Source organism: Arabidopsis lyrata, assembly GCF_000004255.2.
Source record: "Arabidopsis lyrata subsp. lyrata unplaced genomic scaffold ARALYscaffold_1, whole genome shotgun sequence".
Lineage (NCBI taxonomy): Eukaryota > Viridiplantae > Streptophyta > Magnoliopsida > Brassicales > Brassicaceae > Arabidopsis > Arabidopsis lyrata.
Genome location: NW_003302555.1, coordinates 194654 through 213071, shown reverse-complemented (window position 1 = coordinate 213071; position 18418 = coordinate 194654). Strand labels below are relative to the sequence as shown.

At 39.5% G+C, this 18418-nt stretch overlaps 6 protein-coding genes across 11 annotated transcripts; 4 read left to right on the top strand and 2 right to left on the bottom strand.

The window, feature by feature from the left end:
* Window positions 1-1076: 1076 nt before the first annotated feature.
* Window positions 1077-4956, top strand: LOC9328110 (acyl-CoA thioesterase 2). Its single transcript, XM_021014410.1, has 17 exons — window positions 1077-1187; window positions 1273-1365; window positions 1475-1542; window positions 1626-1701; window positions 1786-1832; window positions 1935-2060; window positions 2285-2362; window positions 2496-2583; window positions 2698-2810; window positions 2942-3004; window positions 3078-3133; window positions 3218-3322; window positions 3519-3575; window positions 3841-3942; window positions 4084-4132; window positions 4464-4532; window positions 4665-4956. Exons 1-17 carry the CDS (start codon window positions 1172-1174, stop codon window positions 4740-4742), a joined length of 1284 nt encoding a protein of 427 aa, XP_020870069.1. The 5' UTR covers window positions 1077-1171; the 3' UTR covers window positions 4743-4956.
* On the top strand, window positions 4670-6510 carry LOC110225229. 4 transcript variants are annotated; one of them, XM_021014420.1, is made up of 5 exons: window positions 4670-4760; window positions 4975-5116; window positions 5241-5431; window positions 5674-5680; window positions 6083-6254. In XM_021014420.1, exons 2-5 carry the CDS (start codon window positions 5004-5006, stop codon window positions 6150-6152), a joined length of 381 nt encoding a protein of 126 aa, XP_020870079.1. In that variant the 5' UTR covers window positions 4670-4760; window positions 4975-5003; the 3' UTR covers window positions 6153-6254. The 4 variants fall into 4 exon arrangements, with proteins under 4 accessions (XP_020870079.1, XP_020870077.1, XP_020870076.1 ...); XM_021014418.1 differs by lacking the exon at window positions 5674-5680 and having other exon boundaries at window positions 4975-5082; window positions 5237-5431; window positions 6083-6510; XM_021014417.1 differs by lacking the exon at window positions 5674-5680 and having other exon boundaries at window positions 6083-6510.
* Window positions 6511-6712: 202 nt separating this feature from the next.
* LOC9325419 (NAC domain-containing protein 2) lies at window positions 6713-8569 on the top strand. Its single transcript, XM_002892001.2, has 3 exons — window positions 6713-7344; window positions 7431-7708; window positions 7795-8569. Exons 1-3 carry the CDS (start codon window positions 7185-7187, stop codon window positions 8242-8244), a joined length of 888 nt encoding a protein of 295 aa, XP_002892047.1. The 5' UTR covers window positions 6713-7184; the 3' UTR covers window positions 8245-8569.
* An 81-nt stretch (window positions 8570-8650) lies between these two features.
* LOC9328109 lies at window positions 8651-14264 on the bottom strand. Its single transcript, XM_021014423.1, has 2 exons — window positions 14083-14264; window positions 8651-8905 (listed from the first exon to the last, which is right to left on the bottom strand). The coding sequence occupies exons 1-2, from the start codon at window positions 14194-14196 to the stop codon at window positions 8831-8833; spliced, it is 189 nt and encodes a 62-aa protein (XP_020870082.1). The 5' UTR covers window positions 14197-14264; the 3' UTR covers window positions 8651-8830.
* On the top strand, window positions 14239-15471 carry LOC9328108. The gene is made up of 3 exons (XM_021014415.1): window positions 14239-14712; window positions 14788-14842; window positions 14952-15471. The coding sequence occupies exons 1-3, from the start codon at window positions 14440-14442 to the stop codon at window positions 15287-15289; spliced, it is 666 nt and encodes a 221-aa protein (XP_020870074.1). The 5' UTR covers window positions 14239-14439; the 3' UTR covers window positions 15290-15471.
* On the bottom strand, window positions 15356-18415 carry LOC110225227 (probable serine/threonine-protein kinase BSK3). Of its 3 annotated transcripts, none has more exons than XM_021014404.1 (10): window positions 17824-18415; window positions 17605-17721; window positions 17301-17521; window positions 17090-17225; window positions 16867-17000; window positions 16672-16777; window positions 16497-16582; window positions 16082-16414; window positions 15869-15979; window positions 15356-15785 (listed from the first exon to the last, which is right to left on the bottom strand). In XM_021014404.1, the coding sequence occupies exons 2-10, from the start codon at window positions 17684-17686 to the stop codon at window positions 15534-15536; spliced, it is 1461 nt and encodes a 486-aa protein (XP_020870063.1). In that variant the 5' UTR covers window positions 17687-17721; window positions 17824-18415; the 3' UTR covers window positions 15356-15533. The 3 variants fall into 3 exon arrangements, with proteins under 3 accessions (XP_020870063.1, XP_020870065.1, XP_020870064.1); XM_021014406.1 differs by having other exon boundaries at window positions 17609-17721; XM_021014405.1 differs by having other exon boundaries at window positions 15663-15754.
* Window positions 18416-18418: the final 3 nt, after the last annotated feature.

The following is an 18418-nucleotide window of genomic DNA, read 5'->3' as shown; positions in this document are numbered from 1 at the left end:
TAACATAGAATTTGGGAAGAGATTGTAAAATGACTAATTGAATAACAGCTGATTTTAACAAAAAGCCAAAATTTTCTAAAATCATTGTTTCAATACACCCCCCTTAATGTAAATTTAGCATTTATTTTTACTTTTTTTTTTCAAAAGTTTTCAACTCTTTTAAAAAAAAAACTTTTTGTTTTGATTTTTTTCTTCATTTTTAAGTTTTTAAAAATACTATATTAACATTACGTTGTGAAAACTAACCGGATTTTGGATCCCGTCATTTAACCGTGATCGTTAGCGATTCCACAAATCCAACATGCTTTTCACATCTTAATGTAAATTTAGCATTTATTATACGTTAGATGCCCTGTTCTAAAAATCCCCGCCTAGCCCCGATTACTCCCCGCTTAATCGCTAGGCCCACCCTATCCGCCTCGATTAATGACTAATCCCCTAAAAAATCAGTAACCCGATTATTCTCCGCCTAATCCGATTACTTCCCGCCTAATCTTATATACCCCGATTACTTTTTAGATTGAAAGTATAAAATTTTTTTTATTTTTGTTATTCAATTATTTGAACGGAGAGTTTGTGATGTTTTACAATAACTTGTGTTCAAATTTTAATAAAAATCATAAATTTGTAATAAAAATCATAAATTTTTACAATATTGGATTAATATATTTTAAAAATATTAAAATAACCCTAAAACTAATCCCCGATTAATCCCCGATTTTAATCCGATTTTCCGATTAATCGCTAGGCCTATACCGAGCGCCCGACTAGCGCCTAGCAATTTTTCAAACAAGGGTTAGATGCATAATACATATCATCAGTGGAATGCTTTGTCAAAATGTTCAGCTATTGCAAACTTATCCAAGGGACAAGACAGAGGCAACTCATCAGTGGCAATCCAGGTACCGCAAGCCCTTAATTTTTTGGGAGGCCTAAAAAATGTTATAGTAAATATTTTATGTTTAAAAAATGTTACACAACCTTTAATTACATCATTTCTTAAAATTTTTAAATATTAGTACCATAAATATTCTTTCTTTTTAACACGTGACAGAAATCAAATCGAATCGAGTCCACGTTAAACCGGAACTGGTAGCTGAGAATTAATATCACATATTTCTCACATCTTCTTCTTCTACACCAACCAACCATTTCACAGAATCCGTCCGCCATGAACACCGATTCAGGTAAGCCTATAACGTTGAAATTGAGGAATTATGTAGTGAGACTTTCGGCGAATTCCATGTTGTTGTTGTTGCTCTGTTTTTGTAGTTGTCGAGTTCCTTGGAAACGTCCCTTTACTCCAGAAATTACCGAGCTCTTCTCTGAAGAAAATTGCTCAAGTTGTTGTGCTGAAACGTTACGGTCGGTCCATTCTCAATTTCGGTTTTATTCTTCTCTTTGAATTCCCGCGATGGAGCTCTTTTTATTGGATTTTGAGAACCCTATTTCGCTGTGTTCTCTATTATTGAAGGGAAAGGGGATTATGTGGTTCGTGAAGAGCAAACTTGGGATGGATGTTATTTTATTTTGCAAGGAGAGGTTTTGTTTCTCTACTTTCCCCTTTTTGAGACTAGGTTTATCTATTATCGCCATCAAGCTTTACTTTGATTCTTGTTTTGCAGGCTCAGGTTTCCGGACCAGACGAAGAAGATAACCGCTCCGAATTCCTCTTGAAACAGTATGATTACTTCGGCCTTGGTGAGATGAATGATTTCTGTTAATGTTTTCGCTCAACCTTTGGTTTGGTCATATACTCAGCTTCCATCTCTTTTCTTCCTACAGGTTTATCTGGGAACGTTCATTCTGCAGACATTGTTGCTATGTCCCAGGTTCTTCCTGACTTTTTCGTATATCGCTTCAGTGTTTTTGAGCTGGAGATATATATTCGAACGACAAGAGTGTAAAGTTTCTTCCGCCACTTGTCATTGCAGCTTACATGTTTGGTGTTGCCCCGTGATCATTGTCATTTGCTTGAGACAAATTCAATCTGGCAATCGGATACGTCAGTTGACAAATGCTCTTTAGTGGAACGCATATTGCAACTCGATCCTTTAGAAGTACGGATATTCCACTGCTCTTCTTCTCAGTTTTTGTGCTTTCTGTTTAAACTATCCTTTTATACAATTCCCTAGAATCAACTTATTCTAAGCATTGTTGTTGTCAGCATTTCTACAGATCTATAATAGTTTCTTTGTATTACATCTAGGTTTATCACATTTTTTCGTACTGCTGGGAAATGAATTGCGGTGGATCTCTTATTCTGTGTGCTTCTTTCTTGTAGTTGAATATCTTCAGGGGGATCACACTACCTGATGCTCCCATATTTGGAAAGGTTTTTGGAGGACAATTTGTCGGACAGGTATGGCATTTTCTCTAGGAAGGTTACATTATGTCTCTATAAATCTTGCTGATCTGATTCATGTGCATATATATAGCTTGTTAACAGTGATAACCGTAACCACTACTAAGTCACTTTTACCAACATTTTACAGGCACTTGCTGCGGCATCAAAAACTGTTGATTTTCTGAAGATAGTCCACAGTTTACACTCCTATTTTCTTCTTGTTGGAGATATTGATAGTATGAACATAATCTCACTGTGCTCTTGCCAGCCACCAAAAAATGCTTTTCTCCCCTATTGAAACCCAGCCTGCTGTTAGATTCATCTAAGTATATAGTTTGTTACTCCTGCAGTCCCCATTATTTATCAAGTTCACCGCATACGTGATGGGAACAACTTTGCCACCCGAAGAGTAGATGCAGTACAGAAAGGAAATATCATATTCATCTTGTTGGCATCATTTCAGGTTTCCCATTTTATTCCTTACAAGATAGCTTATGAATCTCTACGTCCATCTGCCACCAATAGAGAATAGCCTTTCACAAAACTGGGGAAATTGTTTTTTTTTTTTTAATTTCTTCCTCGTTAATTTCATAGAAAGAACAACAAGGATTTGATCACCAGGAGTCAACCATGCCCTCTGTACCAGATCCTAATACGGTAAATCATTTCTCCAGATTTAATGGTTCCAATAAATTGTAAGTGTTTTCCATTTCACCATTATCTGCTGCAGCTTCTATCACTGGAGGAGTTGCGTGAACGCCGTATAACTGATCCTCATTTACCGAGGTAAGTGGTAGTGTTTTCCAAAGTATAAAAACTTATTTCAAAAGCTCAAGTTGGACCAATCTTTTAATTGTTTCTTTCTTTCAGGAGTTATCGAAACAAAGTTGCAACTAGAAACTTTGTTCCATGGCCTATAGAGATTCGATTTTGTGAGCCCAGCAATTCAACAAATCAGACAAAGTCTCCTCCGAGGTTAACAACTCGCTTAAATAAATCGTTTATATCATAGAGTACTCTTGAGTGTATATCTATATACTCATACATTCCACCAGGAGGGCGAGTAGACCTGATAAACTGTATGGCTCATGTGATTACACATGAAAATCATTACTTACCTCACTAAGTATTTCTTTTTAAAAAAAATTATCCTTACAATGCCTTCTTGCAGATTGAACTATTGGTTTAGAGCAAAGGGAAGGCTTTCTGATGACCAAGCTTTGCACCGGTAAGTAACCCCATCTATGTCAATAAAGGTAACCACCTAAAATTGATATTATTCATTTGGTAACAACCCTTTAATTTTTAAAAGCGATAATGATTGGAGACAAGTGAATAATGGTGTTTTAGTATCTCAAGTTGATGGATTTGAGACTCTTAAAAGGCCAAACGTTCTTAATAGCATTGAAAAACTGTTGGTGTACTGTTAATTCTGTAATTCGATTTATCATTCTTAGCAAACTAATCATTTTGCAAGCTATGTTGATATGCAGATGTGTCGTTGCATTTGCCTCGGATTTAATATTTTGTGGTGTCGGTTTGAACCCTCACCGCAGAAAAGGGCTGAGATCCGCTGCACTTAGCCTGGACCATGCGTAGGTTTTTTATTTTCTCTTGGTGACGTATGAGTTTTGTGTGTTTGGGTTACTTTTTAAATTACATTGAGAGGTTATTCCAGCAAGGATCTTTCCAGATAAGTAACTATTACTGCTCACTTTTCCTCATTTGGTTTGCAGGATGTGGTTTCACCGACCTCTAAGAGCCGATGACTGGTTGCTCTATGTGGTAGTTTCTTCTATCCTTGTTTCTTATGAACATTTCAGAGCTGTTTGTTAATGAAATACATCAAATGTTTGTTTAGAATAGATGAAAATTAAATTAAATTGCCTTTTAGAAAACTTTCCCATAGAAACTTTATTGTTAAGTAAGAAAAGGTTGTCACCATTGACAGGGATTGAATATGGTTTTTCTTTAGATAACCAACGGGAAGACTAACCACAATACTAGAATGACTTAAACTTGTTTATGAGCAAAATGATTTTGGTATAGAATTGTTTATAAACTTGTTTGCTGGTAGAGCTTCACCCACTTGCAATACCAAAAATGCTGCTTGCAGATTGTGAGTCCAAGTGCGCATGAGACCCGTGGTTTTGTGACTGGTGAAATGTTCAACAGAAAAGGAGAGGTACTCTCTCTAATCTTTTGCGTCCTTTAAACATGAACCCGGATTATACATATTTGGACATGATAGATGATAAAAGTTAGCAAGATAATAAAAAGAATTCCTTGTGTTTTTGTGTTTGAAAATGAGAAACAGCTGGTTGTATCATTAACGCAAGAGGCCCTATTAAGAGAGGCTAGACCTCCAAAACCGTCCGTCACGTCGAAGCTCTGAATGGCTGTCACCCTCTCCGTAAGTTAATAAGAAGTTACATTATTACGAGTACAAGGCGACGAATAAAAAAGATCAAAAACCAATCTGGTTGGTACTAAATAAAAGATTTTAGTAGACAAACTCATTATGTCAATGAATCACGCTGTATGTACATTGTTTGATTCCGGCCTTGTCACCTCTATCCAAAAATTCTCTCTGTTATTTTTTTTTCTAATATTTCACACAAAAACAGCTTTTGCTCGATTCGTGGGCCAGAACATTATGGGCCTAAGTATCAAAATAGTTTGGATCTATTTCGTACAACCCATTTGGATCCGCGGGAATATCTTTGATGGAACCGGTCAGTCACCTGCTTATCCGGCCGGTTTATATTTGTGAGTCTCCTCGCTTTTGTTCGTCTTGAAAAACCCTGGGTCTACTGTACACCTTTATCTGTTGGAGAAAATTTGGGTATCTCTGAGCACAAATTCTAGAGAGTCTCATGGCTTTCGCGGACAGAAATTCCTTGGATTCTGAAGAAGATCTGGAGAAACTGGAGTCAGAGGTGGAGCATATGTCGCGCAAGGTTTCCGAGTACAGGAAAAGCCTACCGAGTCATCTGAGCAACACTGTGATTTCTTCTCATAGATCCAATTTTCCCAACATCAGTTCCGGGTCTGATTCTTTGCTCTTCCGCACAACTACCACTGGTTCGTCATATATATATATATATATATATATATATATATATATATATATATATATATATATATATATATATATATATATATATATATATATATATTTAGTTAGATACCTTGTCGTTTGGTTTCAGCTGGAATTTTAGTCTCTTTTTTAAGATGTTGCAATAGGTTCTGCATTATTAGTGTGTTTAGCAGCAGACTTGCCTTTTGATTCTGATGTCATATTTTGCATTTACTTCTTTTTGAAGATGGAAGGTTAGTCTCATGCCATGCGTGTAGAATATTGTGATATTAGCTTACTATACCTTCTGGATGAGTAGTGGGATTATGTTCATGACTTACTACGCTTAATTCTGAGGTGATGATACATATCTTTTTCATTAAATAAAATGAGGGTCTGCTTTTAACAAAAAAATAATGATATATAGTCTGGTCATAAATCATGTATTTGTGGCTAAGAATCTACAAGCTTGAGACTATGTGATGATGATAGGTTTAGCTAAGCAGAGAGAAAATGATTGTTTTGTTTACAGCTACCACGAGATAAGTGGACACATAAGGTTCTTAAGAGACTGACACTATGATAAGGTTTCATAGCATTGTAATATACTCAAGTCTCCACTCTCATCAACTCATCAACTATTTTGTTCCTTGCAGACTGGGAAGAACTTGTACTCTCAAGAGATGGAGCACGTCTAGGAGGAATAGAGCAAGAGTCTCGAGATAACTTTATTCAGCTCAAAGAAAGAGTGTACGAGAACATTGCCACAGTGCCTCTAGTTGTAGAGAGAATGCGAGAGGGTAAAGAGAGAATCGACAAATCCAATTCTTTCAATGGAACTACTACTATACACCCGGCTTTCACAAGACGAAAAGCTAACTAACCAATCAGTTTCTAGTTCTCCATATTGGCTTTACCACTCAAACAAAGCTAATGCATTATGCATAGAAGATATGGCTAGTATTTCTTTATACTATATTAGTATCAACCAACATCCCTCGCATTTAGAATCTATATGTAAGAAGTTGCATAATTGTCAAGAACACCCAAATTCAAGCTTAAGAAACTTTTTTTTTTTTTTTTTTTAAAGCTCAACAACAACTTTCCAATTGATATAAGCTTTTTTTAGAACCATAATAAAACCAATTGATGTAAGCTGTTTTTTTGCAAAACCTAAAAATATGATAAACACCGTCGAAAATGGTGGAGGCTACTAGAGATAAACCTTATCACCGTTTAATAGTGGGATTTTGAAATGATATGAACCTTTTGCAAAAAGACAAAAAAATTATAAACGGAGGAACTAGGAAGTGGGACCAGAGATCCACCGACCGGAAACGAAGAATCCATAGTAAGATAGACCCCAGGGGTTCGGTCGTATCGGACCGGTCGGATTTGGATTCTAACGGCAAGTGAGTGGACCCCCGGAAACGACAGACGTAAGCAGTGACAACATCAAACTCATCGCCACGTCAGCAACTGAGTTCTCCTTGCGAAACGTGTCCCGGCAGCGTCATCCACCCACGTGTGTTCTAGAAGCTCTCTCTATTATCCCCTGCATCTCGACACGTGTCCTCTCCCTCTCCTTATATATTTGACTTTTCTCTCTTTCTTTCCAAGTTTCAAAAACGCCAAGTTTCAGAGGTAGATACTTCAAGATTAGGATAGGATCAGGATCATCCCAACAACCTCCTAATCTCCCCCATTCTTAGTAATAATAATAGCAATAAAAAAAAAAAAAGAGAGGGTAAATTAGTTATGTCAGAATTATTACAGTTGCCTCCAGGATTCCGATTCCACCCTACCGATGAAGAGCTTGTCATGCACTATCTCTGCCGCAAATGTGCTTCTCAGTCCATCGCTGTTCCTATCATCGCTGAGATCGATCTCTACAAGTACGATCCATGGGAGCTTCCTGGTAATTTACTAACTCTCTCTAATCTTTCTCGGATTCTAAATCTGAGATTTTCTGCTAACTCAAATCAATTCTCGTGTAAATCACAGGTTTAGCCTTGTATGGTGACAAGGAATGGTACTTCTTCTCTCCCAGAGACAGAAAATATCCCAACGGTTCGCGTCCTAACCGGTCTGCTGGTTCTGGTTACTGGAAAGCTACCGGAGCTGATAAACCGATCGGACTTCCTAAACCGGTCGGAATTAAGAAAGCTCTTGTTTTCTACGCCGGAAAAGCTCCAAAAGGAGAGAAAACCAATTGGATCATGCACGAGTACCGTCTCGCCGACGTTGACCGGTCGGTTCGCAAGAAGAAGAATAGTCTCAGGGTATGGAATCAGAGATCTAATTCACATCTTTGTTTCAATCTTTTGTTTGTTTGGATAATTGATCCGACGGTGTTGATTTTCCCCAGCTGGACGATTGGGTTCTTTGCCGGATTTACAACAAAAAAGGAGCTACCGAGAGGCGTGGACCACCGCCTCCGGCTGTTTACAGCGATGAAATCATGGAGGAGAAGCCGAAGGTGACGGAGATGGTTATGCCTCCGCCGCAGCAACAGGCGGCGGCGACGGCGACGGCGACGGCGAGCGAGTTCGTGTATTTCGACACGTCGGATTCGGTGCCGAAGCTGCATACGACGGATTCGAGCTGCTCGGAGCAGGTGGTGTCCCCGGAGTTCACGAGCGAGGTTCAGAGCGAGCCCAAGTGGAAGGATTGGTCGGCTGTAAGTAATGACAATAACACCCTTGATTTTGGGTTTAATTACATTGATGCCACCGTGGATAACGCGTTTGGAGGAGGGAGTAGTAATCAGATGTTTCCGCTACAGGATATGTTCATGTACATGCAGAAGCCTTACTAGGGGGGGGGGGGGGATTCCTTTCCTGCCGCCGAAACGCAACGCAAAACGCTCGTTTTTGCGTTTATGGCAACACGAGACCGTTTTATATGGTCAATGAGTGTGCCGACTCGGCCATTAGATTTGGAGACAGTGTTCGTCTTTTTTATAGACCTTCCGATTTCAGATAATCTCTCTAATCGGATGGTGGTCGTTGGATGTATCAGTGTATTACTGTGTTAGGTAGAAAAAACTCCACTTGTGCTTTGTGATTACCCTTTAACGGGCATAAAAGTCAAAAGCGAATATTTATTTCTGCCGCAATCAATTTAATAATATTTTCTGTCTACTTAAGTCGACGAGATTTTGTTGATCAATATATTTATTAAGCGTACGGATGGTATGTAGCATAACAAATCCAGCTTTCATAAGAACAAAAAAGCTATAATTGGTTTTGGTTTAACGAAAGATAATATAATCTACAGTTGATCTGACTTACAATAGTTGTGAACATATCTAACAAGTCTAGAAGAGTAATGGATACAAGTTTTATAGCCAGAGAAAAACGAGATGCTGAAAGATGAAGTATGATGTTGAGCTACATGTGACTTCACTTGTCGGATTTCTTTGATGGAAAGATGAGCTCTTTCACGGAATCCTGCGCTGAAAGTATCCTCTGTCTGATCTGCATATGCAAAATGTCATATACAAGTAAGACTCAAAGAGTCAATTGGCTACATCATAATAACCCCACGAACCATAAGCAATAGATTTGCTGTTTAAGAGAAAATGAGCATTCAGTACTTTCAACATAGAGATAGTAACAACAGACTAAACACTGAGCAAAAAAAAACAAAGTAGTCAGTAGTCACTACTCCAGGCAAACGCAAGAAAGCTGTATTGAATACAATATTTGATGATCAAACTCTTACGATTAACAAAAGAAAGTGTTTAACTCACAAACTCAATAGCCTTTATTACTTTAAGAAAATCTCTCAAAACTTAAACTCTCTCACAAATTAGGTCATGACTCAACCTCTCTATTTATACAAGTCTCTCAAATCCTAATCTCTCTAGGATTACACATATATTAGATAACTCCTAATATATTTGACTTTATCTTCTCTAAACCATAACTCGGTTTAGTTGCTTCCGGTTCAAGTAATCTTCAAGCTTAACCAACATTCTCCCTCTTAAGCTTGAATCCATCTTGTACCATATCTTTAACTCCAATGAGACTCCTCATTTCCTTGAACTTGATCCTACCAAGTGCCTTGGTTAATATGTCCGCCTTTTGCTCGTCTCCCGGAACATGTACAACTTCAATTAGCCCATTCTCAACGCATTCTCTTATGAAGTGATAACGTCTATGAATATGCTTGCTTCTACCATGGAAAACAGGGTTCTTTGTGAGTGCGATCGCTGATTGATTGTCAATAAGTATAGTAACCTTCTCACAAGATGATCCGGTGATTTCACTTAGTAGATCTTGAAGCCAAATGGCTTGTTTCGCAGCTTCTGTTCCGGCCATGAATTCTGCCTCGCATGATGACATTGCTACAACTTCTTGTTTCTGTGAGCACCACGATATTGGACTCTTCCCAAAGTAGAACACATGTCCCATAGTGCTTCTTCCGTCATCTGGATCAATGTTGTGGCTACTATCACTGTAACCTATTAGCTTCGATACCTCCTTAGTCCGGTTAAACACTAAGCCAAGAGTTGTTGTCCCCTTTAAATACCTCAAGCATTGTTTCAATGCTACTCCGTGTGACTCCTTTGGACTTTGCATATACCGGCTTAGCACACCTACACAATAAGACAAGTCTGGTCTTGTGTGTAGCAAGTAACGAAGACATCCTATATTCTTCCTATAGGTTGTAGCATCAATGTCTTTCTCTTCCAAAGCCTTAGACAACTTCAAGCCTGCTTCCATTGGTGTATGAACCGGGTTGCATTCTGCCATTCCTGCTTCTTCTAGTATCTTCAATGCATAGCGTTTTTGATTTAGAGTTATTCCTTCTCCAAGTTGACAAACTTCAATCCCAAGGTAGTAGGTCAGTTTGCCAAGGTCACTCATCTCAAATTTTGACGCCATTTCTTTCTTAAACTCCTCAATGAACTTCACAATTGTTCCCGATACAAAAAGATCATCAACATAAACTGCAACAAGAAGAGTATGTTGATCTACCTGTTTCCTATAAACCGATGGTTCTTTGGTGCATTTCTTGAATTGAAGCTCATTAAGGACTCGGTTTAACTTCTCATTCCATGCTCTTGGCGCCTGCCTTAGCCCATACAAAGCCTTATTAAGTCTGTAAATCTTGTCCTCTTGTCCTTTTACTACAAAGCCTTCTGGTTGCATGACATATACTATTTCTTTCAACTCCCCATGAAGGAATGCAGTTTTGACATCAAGGTGGTGGATCTCCCATCCACTTGATGCTGCGAGGCTTATGAGAAGACGAATTGTTTCAATTCGTGCTACCGGAGCAAACACATCCTCAAAGTCAATTCCATGTCTTTGTACGTATCCCTTTGCAACGAGCCTGGCCTTGTGTTTGCTTATGCTACCATCAGAATTCCTTTTGAGCTTGAAGACCCACTTTAAGCCTATCGGTTTTGCTTCTTGTGGTGGTGTCACAAGATCCCAAGTGTGATTCTTTTCTATTGAGTGATCTCATCTTACACGCATCCATCCACTCTTTCACTCCTTGCATCAGAAAGCTCCATGGTTCCTCAATCAAACATATTAACAATCGTTCTCCTTCTTCTTCACTTAGCAGTACATATTCTTGGAGATACTTAGGTCTTGTGACTATTCTCCCCGATTTAGTCACCACTCTTCCCGTAGCAGTTTGAGCTGTTTGCTCATTAGTATCAATGTTTTCATCTTCCTCCGATGATTCTCCATTGTTCTCTTCACCCGCAGACACGATTTCCTCTGTTCCGGTGACGACATTATCTCCAACTTCTCCTCGTTGCTCTGTTTCTTCACTGTGCTCTGTTTCGAAGATACCATGATTTCCAAAAACTCCAAACTCAATTCTGAGATTTCCGACAGCATCATTCTCTGTAGTAACTTTATTCCAGTTCCAGCCTGTTGTTTCATCAAAAACAACATCACGACTTACCACCGCCCTTCTATTTCTCGGGTCATACAAGCGATATGCCTTTGAACCAGGCTCCGTGCCTAGGTGAACTAAAACACGAGACCTGTCGTCTAACTTCTTCAAGTGTGGCATCTCTGTTTTAGCATATCCAATGCACCCGAAGACTCTAAGGTGATTAACATTTGGAACTTTTCCTCGTAACATCTCATATGGAGTTTTGTCCTTAAGTGACCTTGTAGCTATACGGTTTAAGAGATATGTTGAGTGCCTCACTGCTTCTCCCCAAAGCCAGTTTGGAACTTTCATGTGCTTTAAAATGCTTCGAGTCATTTCCATAAGAGTCCTGTTGCGTCTTTCAACAACTCCGTTTTGTTGGGGAGTGTATGGAGCTGTAAGATGCCTTCTTATTCCTGATTCTAGACAAAAATCATTAAACTCTTTGGACACAAACTCACCTCCTCTGTCAGTCCTAAAGGTTTGAACCTTTTCCCCTGTTTCTTGTTCAACTATGGACTTGAATTTCTTGAATTTTCCAAAAGTCTCACTCTTCTCTTTCAGCAACACAGTCCACATATATCTAGAATAGTCATCAATGAGCACGAAAACAAATTTATTTCCAGCCGCAGTGTTTGGTGTAATCGGTCCGCAGAGATCTCCGTGGATCAACTCAAGTGCTTTGGTAGCTCGGTACATTGTAGCTTGTGGAAATACTTGTCTTGTTTGCTTTCCAAGCAAACATGAGCCGCAAATTTTCTTCTCAAAGTCAACGTGTGAAATCCCAGTTACAAGTTCTCTCCTTACCATTGTTTTCATTGTTTCAAGATTGATATGCCCTAGCCTTGCATGCCATCTCTCAGAATCTATTTGAGTTCTTGAATGGAGACACATTGTATCTTTGATCCCCATATCCACTTTATAAAGACGATTTCTTGATATTACTGCCTTGACAAGTAACTTCCCCTCGCTATCGTGCATTGTTAGCTTTTCCCCTTTCAATCTCACATCACAACCAGATTCGGTGGCCTGTCCTAGGCTGATAATGTTACTCTTTAGTCCAGGAATGAAGTAAACATCAACCATCTTTCTTAGCTCACCGTTTCTGTCTATGAATTCTATGGATCCTTTCCCCTTAATATCTATCCGGGAGTCATCGCCGAACCTAACTTTCCCGGTGATGGTTGAATCTAAGCTTGTGAAATATCGCCTATCTCCGGTCATATGGTTACTAGCGCCGTTGTCAAGGTACCATACATTCTCTCCCCCTGAATTTGTTTCGTATTTGTTTGGTACAATTTTTCCTTCGTTTAAATACACTACCTCGTGTATCATGAGTTCATCTGCCTCTGTTGTGCTCTTGTTGTCTTGCTCTTGAACTTCTTGAAGCTTTAGAAGACGATCCGGACAACTGCTTGCAAAGTGACCAGTTTTGTCACACCGGTAGCAAACAACACTTGAAGTGTCTCTTCCTCCGCCAAAACGTCCTCTGCCTCTTCCTCTATAGAAGCGTCCTCCACGACCTCTGCCTCTATACTCACCATTAGATTCTTTGTTGTATTGAGATTCCGTGTTTGAATACATCAGCTTGCTTTGATCCTCTTGATCTTCTTCTTCATCACACACACGGTCTTCATAGGTTTTCAATCGGCCTACGATGTCTTCAAAACTTGTGGTTTTGAGATCCAAAACTTGTTCAAGTGCAGCAACAATATGAATATACTTCTTCCTAGGGAGACTTTTAAGGAACTTCTTGACAAGTTTAGGTCCTTCAATCTCTTCTCCTAAAGCCGACGATTTCGAAGCGATTTCTGATAACTTGTCGGCGAAGTCATCGATTTTCTCCGTGTCCTTCATCTTCAAACGATCGAAATCAGCCATCAACGTTTGTAACCTTGCTTCCTTAACCCTCTCAGCACCTACATGTCTCGTTCTTATCGCATCCCATACCTTCTTTGCAGTGTTATTTTCTCCTATCTGCAAGGTAAGAGTCTCGGGAATAGATTGAAACATTAAAGCCATGGCCATCACGTTTTTCTCTTCATCGTTTGATGGTGTTTCAATCACTTCCCAGACCTTGTGTACCCTGAGTAGAAGTTTCATTCTCATTGCCCAAACGGTGTAGTTGGTCATGTTAAGCATGGGGCACTTTATCGTCGACGAGCCTCCTCCTTCACTTATCTTGGCCACCTCCGCTTGTGCTCTTTCCGTGATCTCTCCCATGATCGCAAAGAGCTCTGATACCAAATATTGAATACAATATTTGATGATCAAACTCTTACGATTAACAAAAGAAAGTGTTTAACTCACAAACTCAATAGCCTTTATTAGTTTAAGAAAATCTCTCAAAACTTAAACTCTCTCACAAATTAGGTCATGACTCAACCTCTCTATTTATACAAGTCTCTCAAATCCTAATCTCTCTAGGATTACACATATATTAGATAACTCCTAATATATTTGACTTTATCTTCTCTAAACCATAACTCGGTTTAGTTGCTTCCGGTTCAAGTAATCTTCAAGCTTAACCAACAAGCTGAGCATAGAGATCAGGAACATTCATATCTCATTCAAAGTTTTCTAAGATCAAAATTCAATCCTAGCAAGTAACAACAACTAATCAAGGGATCTAACCAATATCAATTGAAACCAAGTGGATTGTAGCAAATATCGGTCATCTGACTACAAGCGATGATGATCGAGAAGCTTTGATTAAAAAAAAAGAAAAAAGAGAGAGGAAGAAATCGGAACTCACAGGATCGAGAGCGTTGGGCTCGGGACCGTAATCAGCGGTTAAGAGGAAGTAGGATACAACAGCAGTGGCCACCACACTCGTTACCCTCACCACCTTTTCTATTTGGGGATTCATCGCTCTCTCTTGCTGTTCCCAGAAAGAACAATTCCGGTGTTATACGTCTTTTTTTTTTAATTGGTAAAAACGACACACATTCCGATTTCCTGCCGTTTTTCATCCACTTCAAATATGGGCCTAGAAAGGCCCAAACATCTCATAAAGTCTTCACGGCGTCGTTTTGAGATCCTACTCGCTGCGCTGTTGATTTATGGTATGGAGATCTCTTTCGGCGGTTGAAAAACCTTTGAAAAATTGAAAATGGAGAAATCGACCTCGCCGGCGACTCAAGTCACCGAACCTCCTCCTACTTCATCTCTTCCAGCACAAGCTCCTCCGCTTCCTACATCTGCAGATCAGAGATCAGCTGAGTTACCTTCGCCAGCTCAGATGACTGCGCCTCCGTCGACAGTTACCACAGATCCGTCGTCCAGGGGAAGAAAGCGAGCGCTGGAAGCGAATCTTCAGATCGAGAGCTCCAACTACTACAAGATGCGTCTCCTTGTCAAAGATCTTCGCCCTCACGTTCTCGAGGTTGGCCCAAAATTGTGATGGAAACTCTATTGTCTGGGAAAGTAAACATAACAACTTGGATTTGTGCTGTTACAGGTTTTACGAACTCCAGATTTCAGCAACTCCAAGGCAGCTATCGAGATTCAAGAGAGTGAGAGCTCTGACACTCATTTCTTTTCTTATCTCAATTTTCACTTATCTCAACAAACTCTCAAAAGTCCCAACTTGTTTGATATCCCTTGGAATTATGCTGTCTGCAGAGATGAAGCTTATGCTTCAACTGTACCAAGAGATGATCGGAGAATCTCCCAAACGTGAGAAAACAGCTAAGAGCGAGTCTTTATCCAACGGAAAGGCCATTCATCAAACACCTCAGAGTACTACTACTAGTGTATTGAGATCATCTGAAACAAGCTATGTGAATTCTGATGGAGATGGCGACAAGGTGGTTGGAGGGTCTGCATTTGGCTGGAACTTCATAACCTCTGGAGGGCCAGGCACTGAACCTGTTTATTCTGGAATGTCAAAGGAAGAATACAGAAGCTCTCACCCAATTATCCAAGTGGAGGCAGCGGTTGAGTTGCACGACACATTCTAAGCTTTGTTAGTGGCGTTTGTATAATATTCACTTTGGTGTCCGTACATCCCCAATTGCCTTATTATATGTGTATCAACTGAAACCATGGATTAGCTTCTACTGATGAAGCCTTAATTTGTACACAATGCTTAACATCTAAACCTTCTTTTGCATCCAATGAGACAACACATTACCTTTGGATTGTTACACATAATATAACCAAAGCTTCTTCATCTTTTGCCAAAACCCAAAAAAAAATAAGTCTTTAGTTCTGTGTGGAAGCTGAAATCTTTCTGGCTTCAAGGATGGATCCTTCGGTAAGTGCGGTTTGAGATTCCTTCTCCATTCCCAGGACAGAAAGAGCAGCAGACTGGAGATACAGTGCAACATACCAAACAGGAGAAATGCCTTGAGCCTTCATTGCATCATCTAAAGCTTCTTTCGCCATGTTACTCATTAGGTAACTCAGACTTCGCCTCACAAAGACTGTTGCAGAGATCATTCCCAAATCAAGAAACTGGGACATTTTTTATAGACAGGGCATCGTCAACTAAAGGAGGAAGGTCTTGTTACCGATTCAATTGCGAAAGAAAGACAGACCTGCGTGTAAAAGTCAATGGCTTCACTAAAGTCTTTTCGTCTAAATGCAATATCGCCATTTTTCTTCGAGTTTATAGCTTCTTGCATCTGCTCCGTCCACAGAAACGAAAGCTGCGTTTAAACATGTCACGTAAAACCATGAAGAGGCCTTATGGGATGGGAAACTTTAAAGTGGTTTAACAGCTGATCTAACCGTAAAAACTGACGACTTACATCTTCATCGTCTTTGTAACCAATTTTTTCCAAGATCTCAACCATAGCGGTCAGGTCTTTTCTCGAGCAAGACTCAGCAAAAGGAGATGGAGGTGACGCAAAAGTACCAGTTTGAGGCAGACCCATTAGAACATGAGACAGAACCTCTGTGTCTTTCTGGAGAGATATCAGCGCAGTGACCAAAGATTTTATGTTTGGTCGCTCACGAGCTTCATACTGAAGACAACGAGATGCCAGGCGTACTAATTCCCTACCATCACTGTCTGAAAATTGTCCCTCCAAGCAGGAATCGGTTATACTCTGAAGATTTCTGTCTTGAATCAAATCAAGGGCCTAAACACACAGCAAAAGGCTGAAATAAGCAGTAAAGAGAATTCAAGAAACGATTAATGTAGCTACCAAGACACTTACTTACATGGCTAGGAGGAATATGCTTTCCGGTGAGAAGATCAAGCAGAAGGGTGCCAAAACTGTAAATCACACTCTCTGCTGTGATTCTCCCTGTATCAACACAACACACACTTAAGTCTCAAGTCGCACAAATTGTTGGAAATAATATGACTTATGAGAAGGGTGCAAATCAATTTCACCAGTTCGTAGACACTCAGGTGGGGTAAAAGCAAGATTTGTGCTATAACTTTTCCCATCCCGACTATTCTTCATCAACCCAAATGTTGAAAGTTTTGGATTGCATTCCTTATAAAGATCCATACACGCATCAGTGGAGGAATATCACATAAAACAAAACATGGTTTCTCAGAGAAGAGTTAAGTTTAAGTAATTACCTCGTCAAATAAAACTCTGTAAGCATTGAGGTCATGATATAGCGTGCGTCCATTGTTACTACAGTATTCAAGAGCTTCCGAAATGTATAAGACAACCCTTAGTCGCATCGCCCATTTCATTGGCTGTGTTTCCCCTGGTAGATAAAAAAGTGGTATGCAAATACTAAGACAAAATCTTAAAAGAGCATCAAAAGACAATTGATCAGAGGCATTTTCTGTTTACAGTGGAAAAGGTGTTTGGCTAGTGTCTCATTAGGCATAAACTCAGCCACAAGTAACCTCTCGCCGCCTTCACAGCAATAACCGAGTAAACTGGCAATTCTTTTGCTGCGTAGCTGACCAACCGATCTTGCTTCTTCCTGGAAACAGGCATATCCAAAGTTAAAGAGATATGAGAACTGTCAATTAGATGAACTGAAAGATGCATGTCATACCAGGAATTGGCGTGGATCAGGCCAGGCAGTTCCAGAAAAGCGCTTGATAGCAATCTTCATATGATTCTCCAGTTTCCCTTGATAGACAACATTTGGAGCTGTTTTTCCATGTTCAGACACAATATTCTCCAAAGCAAAACCAGAGGTGGCGATCTTAAGCTGTTCTAGTGTGTATCCACGAAAAGACAGTACACCAGTTACCTCACCATTCTCTTTGTTTTCTGTAATATTGTACAAAAGGGATTACGGGATCAGCCAAAAGAGGGCTTGTCGTTCTAGCAAGAGAGAAAAACAGAGACGTCACCAACATCTGGAGCTTCAAGAGCAGCAGTCTTGTGTGATGAATGCCAACAACATGTACCAATCTTTGAGCTTTGACCTCCCATGGATTCTTTCAATTATAAGGCAACTGAGGTAATGTCTGGAAACAAGGAGAAATTTCTCAATCTTATTACATACAGAGAGATATCAATCAGAGATCAAAACTGAAAATGACAGGATCTGGTACAGAAACAGGTCGTACCTTGTCAACTCACTACCATTCTGGTGAGCCAACTCGGCTAGTGACAGTGAGACCAGCACTAATTTGGTTCAGATGAAAGAAAGAAGCGAAACACAACTGAACTAAAAGCAGAAACCTTTTTTTTATCTCGATACACACTTGCTGGTTTTCGTATCGATGGGATCCTTACTTCTTGCATTAGCGAGTAGCTACGGTTCTAAATCCACGAAGTTCCATGTATAACATTCTCGATTTAATAAGAGGTAATAAAAAAAACACTCGAGAAGAAAAGGATACGTTGAAGTAACCAAAGCAGACCGGGAAGTGTCGATAGACAAATAGTATACCGACAAGTCTATAAATAATTAATTATTATGGTTGGAGAAGGCCACAAAGAAATCTAAGCCGCCACAAATTTTCTCAATTAAATTCAGTTCATTGATTGATCACGTACAAAAACATTGGGGGTTTAAATTAAATGTAAGCAAGTGGGTCTGTCTTTTCGTGGGATAAGCCCATGGGCTTCCCTCATTGACCAACATAACTTTTTTTCTTTCTTTTTTTGTCCTCGATAAACCAAAATAATATAAAACGTTTTAGATGATTTTATTAGTAG

What these genes read in the sequence shown, in the direction of transcription:
- LOC9328110 (XM_021014410.1), top strand. An exon ending in GAGGACAATTTGTCGGACAG is followed by an intron (nt 2,363 to 2,495) that starts GTATGGCATTTT and finishes AACATTTTACAG; the next exon opens with GCACTTGCTGCGGCATCAAA. An exon ending in GCACTTAGCCTGGACCATGC is followed by an intron (nt 3,943 to 4,083) that starts GTAGGTTTTTTA and finishes TTTGGTTTGCAG; the next exon opens with GATGTGGTTTCACCGACCTC.
- LOC110225227 (XM_021014404.1), bottom strand. Translation starts at nt 17,686, where the DNA reads ATGGGAGGTCAAAGCTCAAAGATTGGTACATGTTGTTGGCATTCATCA. An exon ending in ACAGAGTTTTATTTGACGAG is followed by an intron (nt 16,778 to 16,866) that starts GTAATTACTTAA and finishes GATCTTTATAAG; the next exon opens with GAATGCAATCCAAAACTTTC. An exon ending in ACCTGAGTGTCTACGAACTG is followed by an intron (nt 16,583 to 16,671) that starts GTGAAATTGATT and finishes GTGTTGATACAG; the next exon opens with GGAGAATCACAGCAGAGAGT.
- LOC9325419 (XM_002892001.2), top strand. Translation starts at nt 7,185, where the DNA reads ATGTCAGAATTATTACAGTTGCCTCCAGGATTCCGATTCCACCCTACC. An exon ending in CGATCCATGGGAGCTTCCTG is followed by an intron (nt 7,345 to 7,430) that starts GTAATTTACTAA and finishes TGTAAATCACAG; the next exon opens with GTTTAGCCTTGTATGGTGAC. An exon ending in AGAAGAAGAATAGTCTCAGG is followed by an intron (nt 7,709 to 7,794) that starts GTATGGAATCAG and finishes GATTTTCCCCAG; the next exon opens with CTGGACGATTGGGTTCTTTG.
- LOC9328109 (XM_021014423.1), bottom strand. Translation starts at nt 14,196, where the DNA reads ATGAATCCCCAAATAGAAAAGGTGGTGAGGGTAACGAGTGTGGTGGCC. An exon ending in AGCCCAACGCTCTCGATCCT is followed by an intron (nt 8,906 to 14,082) that starts GTGAGTTCCGAT and finishes TTGCATATGCAG; the next exon opens with ATCAGACAGAGGATACTTTC.
- LOC9328108 (XM_021014415.1), top strand. Translation starts at nt 14,440, where the DNA reads ATGGAGAAATCGACCTCGCCGGCGACTCAAGTCACCGAACCTCCTCCT. An exon ending in TTCGCCCTCACGTTCTCGAG is followed by an intron (nt 14,713 to 14,787) that starts GTTGGCCCAAAA and finishes GTGCTGTTACAG; the next exon opens with GTTTTACGAACTCCAGATTT. An exon ending in AGCTATCGAGATTCAAGAGA is followed by an intron (nt 14,843 to 14,951) that starts GTGAGAGCTCTG and finishes TGCTGTCTGCAG; the next exon opens with AGATGAAGCTTATGCTTCAA.
- LOC110225229 (XM_021014417.1), top strand. Translation starts at nt 5,004, where the DNA reads ATGGGCCTAAGTATCAAAATAGTTTGGATCTATTTCGTACAACCCATT. An exon ending in TATCCGGCCGGTTTATATTT is followed by an intron (nt 5,117 to 5,240) that starts GTGAGTCTCCTC and finishes TTTCGCGGACAG; the next exon opens with AAATTCCTTGGATTCTGAAG. An exon ending in CTTCCGCACAACTACCACTG is followed by an intron (nt 5,432 to 6,082) that starts GTTCGTCATATA and finishes TGTTCCTTGCAG; the next exon opens with ACTGGGAAGAACTTGTACTC.